At 47.4% G+C, this 14,566-nt stretch overlaps 1 protein-coding gene across 1 annotated transcript in view; it reads right to left on the bottom strand.

Moving 5' to 3' along the window:
* The window catches only part of PNPLA1 (patatin like phospholipase domain containing 1), a 40,226-nt gene that overhangs the window by 15,465 nt on the left and 10,195 nt on the right, over nt 1-14,566 (bottom strand). Inside the window, 2 exon segments of the mRNA XM_047797454.1 lie at nt 413-478; nt 2,409-2,641. Coding sequence (XP_047653410.1) covers nt 413-478; nt 2,409-2,641 — 299 coding nt within the window.

Here is a 14,566-nt window from a genome sequence, read left to right as displayed (position 1 = left end):
TCTCATTTTCCCTCTATACAGGATGAGGAAGGAGCGGGAGTTAAATCCCACTCAGAGTGTGGTCCGTGCACCAGCAGCACTGCGCCAGCTGAAGCCGGTCAGAGGTGCAGAGTCTCAAACCTGCTGGATTTTCCCACTGGGAAAATCTGGCAAAGCCTGTGAAGCCTTGACTTGCCGGGGCTCAGTAAAGGGTTGGCAGGTCCAGAGAGAAGCCCAACCTAGGCAAGGAAGGCCGTCTTAAAGCCCCAGAAATCCACCTACACTGGGAATTCTGAGTAGGAAAACACAAGGAACTTTTCAACTCTTGGTTTTCCCACTGAATTCTGAGCCTGTCCCTCCCAGATGTGGGTCACAGGGGCTGTGAGGCACCCCTGGGTCCCAGCTCGCCCCCCTCCCACATGGAAGCACTTACCACACCGCGGTAAGTGGGAGGAATGAGGCCGCAGTACACAGGGACAAAGCAACTGCAGTACAGGGCCTGTGGGGGGAGAACAGGGCTGAGATGCCTGAGGCTTGGGGGCTGGGTGGGGAGGGCTCACCCTCAGGCCTCTGGGCCCCACCAGCCTGGCCCCCCTTAAACCCAAGGTGGAGGCACTGCCCTGAGAAGAGGAATCCCAGGTGCAGTCCCTGGCTGAGCCCTTGGTAACCTGCTTGGTCAGCCTGGGCCAGATGTCCGGGTTTTAGAGGGAGAGACTAGCCTCAGGTTTGATTGCAGCACTAAATTTCCATGAATCCAATGGGATCCAGCAACTACTAATGTGTGTCTGGCCTGGGCCTGGAATCAAAGGAGGGTGGGATGACCATCCCTGGGAATGCTCAAAGAGGAGGAGCAAGCAGGAGACAGTTCGTGGGGTGACAGATGCCATGATGAAGGTAAGCATGGGCACTGGGGCCCCAAAGGAGAAGCAGCCAACCCAAGGGCTGCGGGGCAGGCAGGTGATGAAGGAGAACTCCCTGGCAGGGGTGACTGGAGTCTCACCAAGCAGGTGAAGTGGGGTGGGGAGGAGGGGAGAGCATCAGAGGCAGGAGGCGCAGCAGGTGCAAAGGCTCCATGGGTGATTTGCTCTGGTTGGCCTGGGCAAGAGTGGGAGGTGGTGGGAGAGGGCTGGGCAGAGAAAGTCTGGGGGCTGATGAGCCCAGGGACACATGAGGTGACTAGAGGGGGGGCCCATGCCCAGTGTCTGTTCATCCCCAGCTGCCAAGATCACGGCCATGCCAGTGTGGGGAAATGAGGACACAAGGCCTCGTATTCAGAGGAGGGAAGGGGAGTGGAAATGTGGGTGGAGGGTCATGCAGCTCAACCTCTTTGTCCTGCAACAAAACAGGGCATGGAGTTCCTGCTGTAACACAAGGAGATTGGCACCCTCTTGGGAGCGCTCGGACACAGGTTCAATCCGTAGCCAGGCATAGCAGGTTAAGGATCCGGCATTGCTGCAGCTGTGGCTTAGGTCACAGATATGGCTCGGATCTGATCCCTGACCCGGGAACTCCATATGCTGTGGGGCGGCCAAAAAAGGAAAAAAAAAAGAAGAAGAAAAAGAACTTATTTAAAAAAAGAAAGAAGATCTGGCATAGCCACATAACTCTCCCGCAATAATTCATAACTAAAATTTATATAAATGAGCTTAGAATAGTGCCCTGTCAGAGTCCTCTTCCCTACGTGTTAACTCATCTAGTGATAACACATCAAAGGCCAATGAAAGAGGGGGCAGAAGGGAAGCCTTTCCCAAAACCAGGAGTAATTCAGGGAGGACATGCCGCAACCCAGGCCCTAAGGGAGCCACGGTGATACATATGGGCCTCTGAGAAGCAGCAGGATTAGTGCAGAGGGCCAGGCAGAGGCAAAAGGAGGGGTACCAAGGTTGAAGTGTATAATGATGACCAGGTCTGATTTGGTTTTGGCTTTTTTTTTTTTTTTGTCTTTTTAGAGCCATATCTGTGGCATATGGAGGTTTTCAGTCAAATTGGAGCTCAGCTGCTGGCCTACATCACAGCCACAGCAACACCATATCTGCACCTTGTCTGTGACCTACATAGGTCAGGGCAACGCCAGATCCTTAACTCACTGAGCGAGGCCAGGGATCGAACCTGCGACCTCATAGATACTCATCATATTCATTTCCGCTGACCTACGACAGGAACTCCTGTTTTTGGCTTCTCTGTGTCCATCTAGTCTAACAGTGCGCCTGACACAGAGAGATAGATGTCAGAAGGGTGACGAGAGAGAAGAACTACGGAAGCAGAAAATGGAAGGAAGGAAGTGAGGCAGGCAGGTGGACCAAACCAGAGGCCCTGCCGGGAGAAGCAGGACCCGCCTCTCTCCAGCCTCTACTCCCAGGCCCCGCCCCTCACTCCCGGGCCCCGCCCCACCCCTGATCCCGCCCCTATTCCCGGTGCCGCCCCCTTGCCTCGATGAGCTCTTCCTTGGACGTATACTCTGAAACCACCACACTCTCTCCATCCTGGACCCGCGTGAGGGCCACATGGAGCCTTCCCGTGGTGACCTTGTAGGAGTCCTCAGGCAGAACATCGTACAGAAACTGCCTCATCATCCGTACCATCTTACAGGACAGGGACAAGGGCCCCAGGAAGTATTTCTTCACCTCTGCCACAGCCACATTGAGGACTCTGAGGTACTCATCTGGGGAGAAAGCAGAGGTGAGCGGGTGGTCAGCAGCCCCCGTGTCAAAAAGAGGTTGGTGGCGATTCTGCCATCTCATCCTGGGAAAACCTAGAACTCTGACACCAAGAAGGTCCCGGGCATCAACCTGTCAACCTGCACACGAAAGCAAGGCACAGAGCAATGAAGTCACTGGCTCCAGAGGAACCAGGGTGTCAGGCCTCCTTTCACACTGAGGGCAAAGGGCAAGGGGTGGTTTCCAACCCCAAATAGCTTTCCTGTCACCATGCATGGAAGTCCACAGCCCGACTGCATTCTTTGGGTTTTAAGAGACTTTTTGCCCTACATGTGTTTCCCATTAAAACAGTGATATAGTTGAAAGCCCTCACCAAGTGACACTCTGGGATGCTCGCTTAGTGCCTGCTACGTCTGTGGGTGGGAGTGAGTGCTGACTTGAGGCAGGAGAATTACAGGGAAGAGTGAATTTGTCTTGAAACCATTGCATCACCTTCCTTTTAAGGCTCTGGTACAGGCCTGGGAGGGAGAAGGCCTTTGCCTCCTTCTGAGAGAAGCACAGCCTGGGCATAGAAGGGCTTACGTGTGCCAGATGGGGCTCAGAGGGCAGATGTGTCATCCAGGGGTGTGGGCTGAGGAAGGTATAACCTATCTTACCCTACACAATCCCCAGAATTCCCCCAGAGGAGTTAGGGTAGTCTCTTAATAAGAAGTTTAATCTGACTTAATAAGAAGGTTAATGAATCTGACTAGGAACCATGAGGTTGCGGGTTCAATCCCTAGCCTTGCTCAGTGGGTTAAGGATCCAGTGTTGCTGTGAGCTGCGGTGTAGGTCGCAGACATGGCTCAGATCCCGCGTTGCTGTGGCTCTGGCATGGGCCGGCAGCTGTAGACCCCTAGCCTGGGAACCTCCATATGCCGCAGGTGTGGCCTTAGAAAAAACAAAAAGACAAAAAAAAAAGTTTAATCACAGCAAATACTGTGAGGCAGCTATTTCTTTTTCTGTTTTTTCTTTTTCAGTTGTGCCCACAGCATGGAGAAGTTCCCGGGCCAGGGATACAACCCAGACCACAGCAGTAACCAGAGCCACAGCAGTGACAATGCCAGATCCTTAATCTGCTAAGTCACCAGGGAACTCCTAAGGCAGGTTTTTCTATTCTCATTTGATTGATCAGGAAACCAAGGCTCAGAGGGGTAATATAACTTGCCCAAGGTTAACCATCTAGTAAGGGGACAAAGTGGGATTTTAACCTAGAGTGGGTGACCCCAGAACCCACATTTCTTTGGCTATGCTAAGCTGAAAGCTTTCAGAGCTGGGTTTATACCTGCTTCTTGCCAATTACTGCTAATTTCTATCTTGTGAAAATCCTCTGAGAAAAGCAGAAGCAGAAATAACTCTGAAAAAGACTAATTTTTTTTTTGCCATGCCCATGGCATACGGAAGTTCCCAGGCCAGGGATGGAATCCAAGCCACAGCAGTGACAGTGACAGATCATTAACCTACTGAGACACCAGGAAACTCCTGACTGCTAATTTTTTTTTTTTTAACAAAAATTCAACTGTAAAACATCCTATACAGAAGACCTTTCTCACAATTAGTGTCAAGTGGCAATGGCTACTTGGGGAGTTGTACGGTCATGAGCTCTCTGCCACTGGCAGTAACCAAGCAGAGGAGGGACAAGCAACTCAGTCAAAGAACTTATCAAAGGGATTCTGGCATGCGTAGTAAGGACTACCCATGATTCCTTCCAACTCTGAGATTCTGGGATTCTCATGGTGGCCTGACAATAAATCTGAGAAGCCATCAGTTACTTTCTTATTTACAAATAGAGCATCTGAAGCACAAAAAGGTTAAGTGATTTACCCAAGGTCACACAGCAATTTGGGGACAAACCAAAGCTGGGGACTCTCTACTACTCTTGCATTTTCCCCATTCGCAGATTAGTCCTCACTAATCCTGTTGGCAAATTGGATAAGGAGCTTCAGTATCAATTTACAGATGTAGAAATGGAGGCAGAGAAAAGCTATGGGCCTTGCCTGAGGTCAGACAGCCAGGCAGTGTTTGTTCTGACTCTGGACCCCACCTTCTTTCCTTGTGTGTTGAACTGATCCCAGAGGCTGAGCAAGCCTGAGTTGCCATGGTGACGGCCTTTTCTCTCCAACATTCAGATTCTCAGCTGCTTGTATGAGTAGTAGGGACTGACCTCATCAACACAGCGTCTTAGCCATCACGCCTTTACAGGGGCGGGTGCTCCTGGTGAGCTGGGAAGGTCCTGCAGGTTAAGCAAGGTTTGATTTACCAAGTACCAACTTGTACAAACCCTATTTTCCCTCCAGGGAGGGTGGCAGCCAACCAACCAGTAGGTTATGAAGCAACTGAGCATATGGATACCAAAGTGTTGGGTCACTGAGTTCTTGCCCACAAGACCAGTCAGGATGGGAAGTCGAATGGGGCAGGGCTGTTTTGGGAATTCTTCATGAGCAGCTTGAAGTGGCCTCACAAGGGTTGGTGGCCTTTCCCACAAGGCCTCATAGCTAGAAGCACCTGCTTCAGCCCATACGTGCCTGGACTCCCAGCAGGAGGCGCTCTCTGGGACTGCTGGGAGAAAATGCCTTCTCACTGCACAAGAAATACATGTTCATTGTGGAAAAAAATTTTTTCTTAATGCAGATGAGCAAAAAAAAACCATTTAAATGTCTTGGAATCCCGCCACCCAGAGATTAACATTTGGTTTATGTCTTCCTAGACTATATATTTCTTACTTATAAGAGTATTTAGGAATTTCTGGTGGCCTAGCCAGTTAAGGACTTGGAGTTGTTACTGCTTTGGCTTGGATTCGATCTCTGGTCTGGAAACTTCTGCATGCCATGGGCACTGCAAAAAAAAAAAAAAATTATATGGAGTCATACTAAATGCACTATTTTAACTTGCTTTTTTCACCTAATAATAAATCATGCTTTTCATATAATAAATGATATCACATCTATAAGTACTCACTTACAACCTAATTTACGAGCAGCATGGACAGCTACTGTAAAGTTATACCATTATTTATTGAGCAGGTCCCCAACAGGAGTTAGCTTTTTAGTTTCCTTGGTTTTTCCAAACAATGCTGCCATGAATAATCTCTTGCTAAATTCTTTGCCTCTGTCCTGAGTTATTTTCCTTAGGCTAAATTCCCAGAGGTGGGAATTCCAGGTCAAACGTATGAATACGTAAGACTTGTAATACTTATTTATATCGTTGCTTTTGAGTATTATCCATTAGTAGTCAACTCTTAGCTATCTAGGGATGATAATGGGCAAACAGGAACAAAATAGTGGCCAAAATATCATGGACCTCTTCTGTATACTGACGTCTGAAAACTACGCCTAGCTGGAAATTACAGGGTGGTCAAGGAGGAAAAGGAGGCAGGAGATTGTCTGATTTCTCCCACTTGGGTGCCCAGTTTAATGCTGTCTCTCCCTGCTTCTCTTCAGGTCTCTCTCTCTGTGCATCTCTGTCTGCAGTCTCTCTCTCCTTCTTTGTCTCTCTTTGTCTCTTCCTCTTTCGTCTCAGAGAGAAGCAACTTATCTTCTGGTTGCACAAGACTCTGTTGGTAGAGAGTCAAGTGTTAAGCATAGCAATTGCTGGGTGCTGGGAGGAGGGATAAATTTAGCTTGCTTCTTTATGCATCTCTGTTCTTTCCAGCACCTTCTCCCATTTAAAGGCCCCATTCCAAGCTGTAGGCTGAGGGGTCTGAGTCCCCCAGTGACCACAGCAAGATGGCAATTTACGAGCAGGACTGGAGGAAACTCAAGGTGGGCTGCTTCCACCCCCAGCCCACACCGGCCACTTTCACTTCTGCTCCCCGACCCCAACCTCCTTTCATGCCCTTGAATTTTCTAATTTGGAGTCTATCTCCCAAACCAGGGAGATTCTCTGAGGCTCTCCATGGCCTGCCACTGCCCTGTGCCCACCAAATACCCTTCAGAAACTTTGCTCTAAGGTGGGAACTCCTCAAGGGGAGGGACACACTCACCCAACCTCACACAGCACTTGGTGAACAAAGGAAAATTTAAAAAATAATAATAATAAAATAAAACAAGCGATGGAGATGCTTATAGGGAAGAGCTACTTGACTTAATTACCCATTAAAAGCTTGAAGGCAAGATGATCCTGGATAGATGGATAGATAACAGTAGGTAACTATATTGATAAGTAGGCCAATTCACCAGTTTTATGAGTCTATTGTGCCAAGAGCTTCAGTAGAAAAATAAGACCCTGTGGCTGAAAGGTTTTGAAGGAAGCCACTCCAAGTCTCAGCCACTCGGAGATTCTTTTCTGTAACCAAATCCATTTCTTGGAAAGAGCCCAGCTTTGGAACCAGGGAGATGTGGTTCAAATCCCAGTTTTGCCACATACTATCTGGGTCATCCCTGGCAAGTCAAATACTTCTTCCAGCCTCAATTTTGCCACTGATAAAATAAGAATAATAATAGTTACTTGCTGAGCTGTTATGAGTAAAATAGTTTTTTAAGAGCCTGCACACAGTAAGTGCTCAGTATTGGTTCTGTCAGTATTCTCCATATGACCATGGACAGGGCTTCTTGATATTTCTGGCTTTCAGTTTTCTCATCTGAACAGGGGGACAGTGATCCTTGCCCACATCTTCATCAAGGTGTGCTCAGGCTGTTTCAGGGCATGGTTGGGGGTGGGTTAGGTGTAAAGTATTTTAGGCACATTTTGCAGGATCATTCCTTCCCGTTGAACTTGGGGAACCCCACAGATTTAGTAGGAGAAGGGAGCTTAAGTAAAATCATGAAAGGAAGGAAAGAAATACTTTTTTTTTTTTTTTTGTCTTTTTAGGGCTACTCTTGCAGCATATGCAGGTTCCCAGGCTAGGAGTCAAATTGGAGCTGTAGCCGCCGGCCTACGCCACAGCCACAGCAACACCAGATCCCAGCTGCATCTGTGACTTACACCACAGCTCAGGGCAACACGAGATCCTTAACCCACTAAGCGAGGCCAGGGATCAAAACTGCGTCCTTGTGGGTACTAGTCAAAATTCGTTTCCACTGAGCCACGACAGGAACTCCAGAAAGACATAATTAGATGTGCGTTTATCTTATTTATTTGCTTAAGTACCTAAGGCTTCCCCCTTCTTGAGGGCAAGGATGGTCTCCATCTCATTCGTCCCTTTGTCCCTAGTACTTGATATAGTGCATGGAACATGATAGGCAGTTAATAAACATGGATGCCTGCATGGATAATGAGTAAATGAATGAACCCAGAAATCAAGGGAGGACATTGCAGCCCAGAGAGAGAAACAGCTATTCAAGGTGACCCAGAGTATAAAAACAGAGGGCTTCTCTTCCCCTCCTCCACATAGCCTCTCTGCTAAGTGTTAAATCCTAGAAAGAAGGGCACACTTGGCAGCTGACAATTTAAACTGCCAAGGATCCCGTTCACAGGGTGCCCAAATTAAGCTGGCTGTGCAGGATGCATCTGCGATGGAGGATGGGACTAGAGATCCCAGTCTCCTGCAGACTGGTAGCCTAGCAACAACTTTCCAGCTCAGCCAATCATCGCGAGGCGCCTCTTGCCGCCAGCCCCACTCCCCCAGCTGCGGGTGAGGTGGGCTCCGGGGAAGCAGGGGGCTCAGCAGCCCCTGGAGAGGCGTTGGGGAGCAGAGTTGTATTCCCAGGAAAGCCCGCCATTCTCCAAGTCCCTGTGTGGAGACCCTGGGAGTCTACTGCTTTTACCTGGTCCCTGATTGTGGGCTGAATTATAGGCTGCATTTTCCTGTGGGGATATCTTGATATCTTGACTGCCTGACTCCACTACCATAATTATTATTAGTAGTATTTCTAACAACATTTGTTTACCCAAGCAGGTTTTCACACTTAAAATCTCAGTTTATCCTCACAAGACAGGAGCCCCTGGGCCTAGAGTAGGGGCAGACGATGGGGGAGGGGGGCTGGTTTATTTGCCATCTTATTTCTATATCCTAAACTATAGGAGCATTGAAAAATAATTTTAGCTTAAAGCTGCAGTGTTACCACTGGAAGGTCCATAGAGACCCTCTGGGGCAGCGATTTTTCAGTCTGGAAACCTTTGTTCAAAAGAAATCTTAAATGGAAACCCACTATATACAACAATTAAAAACAAGGCTGTTCTGGGTTGAAGGCAAGTGGGGTCTTAGGTCCTGCCCAATCACCCCAACCCAGCCTAAGAAGGAAGGCCCTGAAATGCCTAAGGATCTAGGAGCCTAGGTCAAAAATACTAAACCAGACTAACTCTCTTTTTTTTACAGTTAAGAAAACACAGCCCAGGATAAAGGTTAAGCTCAATAAATATGGATTAATGGCTGACTGGCTGGCTGGCTGAATGGAGAAATAAAGGATGGATATACTCTAGGTCACATTGTCTATGTTAGCAGGAACTGGAATTAGAATGTATGAGCAAACTCCCATTTTCCTTCTTTGTTCTGAATGCATTATGGGCTTTAGCCAAAAGCAAAACAACACTGACCTAGTAAGCACTTAAAAGAAACAAAAACTGAAAATAATATCTTTTATGGATAATAACAATCTTCCACACAGACCTTTTTCTAACCCTGAGAGTTTACCAAAGAGTTGGCATCAAAGGGTCAGAGCATCTTATGTCAGGTTGCTATGGAAACAGCACTGCTTCCCTCTGGTTCATCACCTGGACTCCTATCAAGATGCTCATGTAGCTCTTTTCCCAGGGCCTGGGGCCTCACCCTTCCCTGTGTGTCTCTTTACCAGGATCCAGGCACAATCCCCACAACTTTCCACTGAAGGATCTACTGATTACCTGGAGATAAAACAGGCAGAGAGCATGTGTCCAGAAAGTTCTCTGTAACTTTACAATGTCCTCAGGGCCATTGTCCCTGCTCTTTTCTCTCTATTTTCTTTGGTGGACCCAGAAGTCCTTTGGGGTTCTGTTCCAAGGTAGAAACCAATACTGCCCCTCTCCAGGCTGTGGCTAGTCCTACCCTACAGACTCTCCCTGCACTGCTGAGGCGATGTTGGGATAATGCAAAGCCGTGAACTAGTCATCCTCCAGTCTTTCTGGGTGTTTGGTCAGGGGGCCTCCAGGTGAGCCTCTGCTATAAAGAAAAATGGCCATTTCCAGAGCATCTCCTCATTCAGGATTTGCCCAAATGAGGGCACCACTGCAGAGGAAGGCCCAGGCCTCTTCTCTTTCAAAACCATGACAACTAAAGTTCACTTCTACGGACTGGTGGTACTCACTGCCCTCACTGTCCAAAACTTCAGCTGGTTGGGTCTGTTACCTATGCCTCTTTCCATCTATGTTACAAGTTCTCATGAACCCATCCTGCTGTTTACTGCTCTTACTGGCTGCCACTCTGTGGTACCTTTTTGGTGCCAGGTGCTGTGCCAGGCTTCGAGGGCTCATCGTTTCAGTTAATCTTCATGACACTCCTCTGACGTAGGTACTATGATTATTTCCTCTTCATAGATGAGGAAATGGAGGCTCAACCAGTACCTTGGTCAAGGTCACATGCTGGAAAAGAGCAGAGCTGGGCCTTGAAGTTGTGAGAGCCCTAAAGCCCTAAATCCACCAGAGCTTGCTGCCTGCACGAGGGACACGCCCTTCATCTCCAAAGTCTCCAGTTCCCATGGGGGTAGAGGGCAGGCGGTGGGGGAGTGATTTCCACAAAGGCTCCCAGGACTGCATTTCTAGGATTTAGTTGAAGCACATCTCCTAAGGGCTTAGATGTCCCTGGGAGATAGGAAGACTCTCTCTAGAGCAACAGAACTCAGATCACATCTTCAAACGTATGCTCCTCCTCCCGCACACCCAGGGCCCCTTCCCAAGCTAGGCCAGTCTCTGCTCTCATCAGTAAACATAAAGTGCACAATCCCACTTTTCTTCCCGCTGCACACATTTCTATTTATTTATTTATTTATTTATTTTACCATCTATGCAGACGTCATAGATGCCCACCTTAAGATCTGGGCCTCCTCGGAGTTCCCGTCATGGCTCAGCAGTTAACGAACCCGACTAGTATCCATGAAAATGCAGGTTTGATCCCTGGCCTTTCTCAGTGGGTTAAGGATCCAGCGTTGCCGTGAGCTGTGGTGTAGGTTAAAGATGCAGCTCAGATCCCGAGTTGCTGTGGCTGTGGTGTAGCCGGCGGTTATAGCTCCAATTGGACCCCTAGCCTGGGACCCTCCATGTGCTGCAGGTTGCAGTCCTAAAAAGAGAAAAAAAAAAAAAAACAAAAACCTGGGCCTCCTCCTTAAAGCCTTCCCTGATCAACCCCGCTGTCAGCTCTCTCTCTCTCCCCCTGCCATCTGTACCCTTTATTTCCGGCTGCCTTGAGTGGCCTGTCCTGTCTCTCTGGCTAACACATTCCTTGAGGACAGGATCTGCATCAAGAACAACTTTCTCCCCCATTATTGCTTAGCTCAGTGTTGAACACTTAGTAGGTATTCAAGAATGAATTAGGAGTTCCCATTGTGGTGCAGTGGGTTAAGAATCTGACTGTAGCAGCTCGGGTTGCTATGGAGGCATGGAGTCAATCCCCAACCTCAGCTTAGTGGCTTAAAGGATCTGGCAATGCTGCAGGTGCAGCAACAAGCTGCAGCTGTGGCTCAGATTCAATCCCTCGCCTAGGAATGTCCATATGCAACAGGTGCAGCCACACACACACACACAAACACACACACACACACACAAAACGAATGCGTCAAAGAACTATTTAATGTTCTGTGCCTTGTGGTGGGGCAGGTTAAGGATCGGGCATTGTCACTGCATGGCTGTGGTGCAGGTTCAGTCCCTGGTCTGGGAACTTCCACATATCACAGGTGCAGCCAAAAAAACTCCACTATTTAATATTGCATATTTCTGTTCTGTTCCCCATTATACCCCCACCACTTAATCCAGTACCTTCCCTGCTGTAGGGAGTTAATGAATGTTTGCTGTATAAATTAATAATAAATAGTAAAAAATGAATGAATGAATTGAAGGAGGAAATACAAGAATGTCTCTCTACTGGGCTGTTGACATTTTTTCCAACTGGTGGTCAGGAAGGTGGAATTCTTCAGTGACACAGCCAGACTTGGGGCTGTGAGGGGGCAAAGCACAGGGCAGTTTGCTCTGTTAAGCCTGCCCCCACATCAATGGACACAAGACCCTGAGCTGGGGTTGAAGAGGAGATTCTTCTTTATGTGGTGGTCTCAGGAGGACAGAGTTGGGTTACCCTCAGGTTGATGGGTCAGCTCCTAATTCAAATGAGAGCCAAATCAGTCTGACGATGTATCATTTGCTGGTTTTTTCCCTTGTAGAGTTGGAAATGGAGCTCAGTCATCTTTGCTAAATTTGATCCCAAAGTGAGCTGGTCTAAAATGGATCCACCAGATGTGGATCCTGAATTGGATCCTGGGACAGAAAAAAGATATCAGTAGAAAAACTGGTCAAATCTCTGCTTAATAGTAATGCCAAGTTAACGTTAATGTCTGAGAGTTGGCAAATGTACTCTGGTTGTGTAAGACGGTAACGTTAGGGGAAACTGCGTTATAGACACATGGAACTCTCTGTACCATCTCAGCAACTTCTCTGTAATCTATAATTATTCCAGAATAACAAGTTTATTTTTCAATTATATTTTCAAATGGTTTTTCGTGCTTATAAGGAAAGGACATTTTATTTATTATTCTTTTTCTGGCTGTACCCACGGCATATGGAAGTTCCCAGGCTTGGGGTCAAATCAGAGTTACAGCTGCCAGCCTACCCCACAGCCACAACAACGTTGGATCTGAGCCACAACTGCAGCCTACGCCAAAGCTTGCAGCACCATCGGATCCTTAATCCACTAAGCAAGGACAGGGATCCAACCGGCATCTTCACAGACACTACGTCATGTTCTTAACCCGCTGAGCTACAATGGGAACTCCCTCTGGCTCTGTTTTGTTTTCAAGGAAAACCAGCAGGAAAATAGCCACAGCAACACCAGATCTGAGCCTCAGCTTGAGGCAATGCTGGATCCTTAACCCACTGATCGAGGCCAGGGATCGAACCTGCATCCTCACAGACACTATATCGGGTTCTTAACCAGAATAACAATCTTATTATTATTAAAGCTAAAAAACACACATGACAGTGTGTTTGACAGTCAGTGCCTGCTACTTAGCAGGGGCTCAGTTAATACCTGCTGTTGTTGAGGGGAATGAATGAACCATAGATCATATGTATGAGCTGCTTTTTAAATAGATGTTTCTACTGTGTAACCAACACATTCAATTATGATTTTCCATTCAATTCTTCTCTGTTAGGGAGTCCAAAGGATTGGGGGGGGGGGAATAAATCTTTGTCCACTTGGTTGGAGAGGTTAAACATAGAAAACAGAAATTTTTCTGAGTGAATTGAAAGATATCAATTCCAATGTGGTAGTGGAGTTACAACCACCACCACCAAGGGATGTCATTTCTACAGCTTTTTTTTTTTTGGCCGCACCTGCTGCATGTGGAAGTTCTGGGCCAGGGATCAAACGTGTGCCATAGCAACAACCCCAGTGACAACACCAGATCCTTAACCCGCTGCACCCACAAGGGAACTCCCTCTACAGCACTTTATAAAAAAGGTTTCTCTTGAGTTCCCTTGTGGCTCAGTAAGTGAAGGATACAGCATTGGAGTGATGCAGGTTCGATCCCTGGCCCAGGAACTTCTACATGCTGCATATGCAGCCAAGAAAAAGGTTTCTTTGCATACATCATGTCATTTGATCTCCCTTTCTTTCTTTCTCTCTCTCTTTTTTTTTTTTTTGGTTTTTTTGTCTTTTCAGGGCTGCACCCATGGCATATGAAGGTTCCCGGGCTAGGGGTCGAATCAGAGCTGTAGCTGCCAGCCACAGCCACAGCAATGTCGGATCCCTAACCCACTGAGCAAGACCAGGGATGAAACCTGCCACCTCTTGGTTCCTAGTCGGATTCATTTCCACTGCACCATGACGGGAACTCCTGATCTCCCTTTCTTAATTGCTTGGCCAATGGACTCTGATAGGAAAGCTGTGGTGTTGCTTGCAAAGTAACTTCTGAAATCATGGTTAAAGAAGACACAGAAATGTAAAGAAATTAAGAGAGATCCCAGTCTTGGCTCACTGTGTTATCTCAAACACCTGTTTCCCACTTTATAAAATGGGTATAAATATACTATCTACTTGATAAAGTTGTAAGAAGATAAATGATTTATGCAAAGCTTTGGGCACAGTACCTGGCACACTCCAAGTATCTGATAAATAGTATTATTAGTGTGACACTAAGATGTGAATCAGAGCAGAGTTCATTTTACAGAAAGTGCTGCCATCTCAGGCAGGTAACTGGGAATGATTTTTGATGAAGACATTTTGAGTGTGAAATTGCACCCAGGAGCCAGGACTAAGCTTCAGGTTCTATCAGGGCAAAACACACACACACACACACACACACACACACACACACACACACCCCAGGGAAAAATCTCGCTCATGTCTTAAAGAACCTCTGGGGAATGTTCTAGCTACAATAATAGAGTGCTGAAATGGAACCACATGACCCAAACTGGCTCCATATAAAATAAAACCATGAGACAAGGTTGACTTCACAAGAAAGCAAGTAGAAATGAAGAAGGAACTGAAAGCTAGTGCTGTGAGACAGAAAACTGATGATGTGGTTGTCAGACCAGAAACTGGAAGGGCCGGGCCAGGGGGACTGTGGTCCTGGGCAGTGTGAGGAGCAGTTGAACTGAGACCCTGCTTAAAGCCAGGGCCCTCCAACAGCTCCTGGGCCGACGAAAATGTGTCAATAGCTTGTTTCTGCCCAGGACTCTGGGTGAAACAACACAGAATCTCCCATAAAGACACAAAGCCTCAGAGCCTGTATTACTTGTGGTTTAGCGCTTGAATAGATACGACCCACAGA

The sequence above is a fragment of the Phacochoerus africanus genome, chromosome 9 (assembly GCF_016906955.1).
Source record: "Phacochoerus africanus isolate WHEZ1 chromosome 9, ROS_Pafr_v1, whole genome shotgun sequence".
NCBI lineage: Eukaryota > Metazoa > Chordata > Mammalia > Artiodactyla > Suidae > Phacochoerus > Phacochoerus africanus.
The sequence above is the reverse complement of the archived record's forward strand: the minus strand, read 5'-3'. Positions and strand labels throughout refer to the sequence as shown.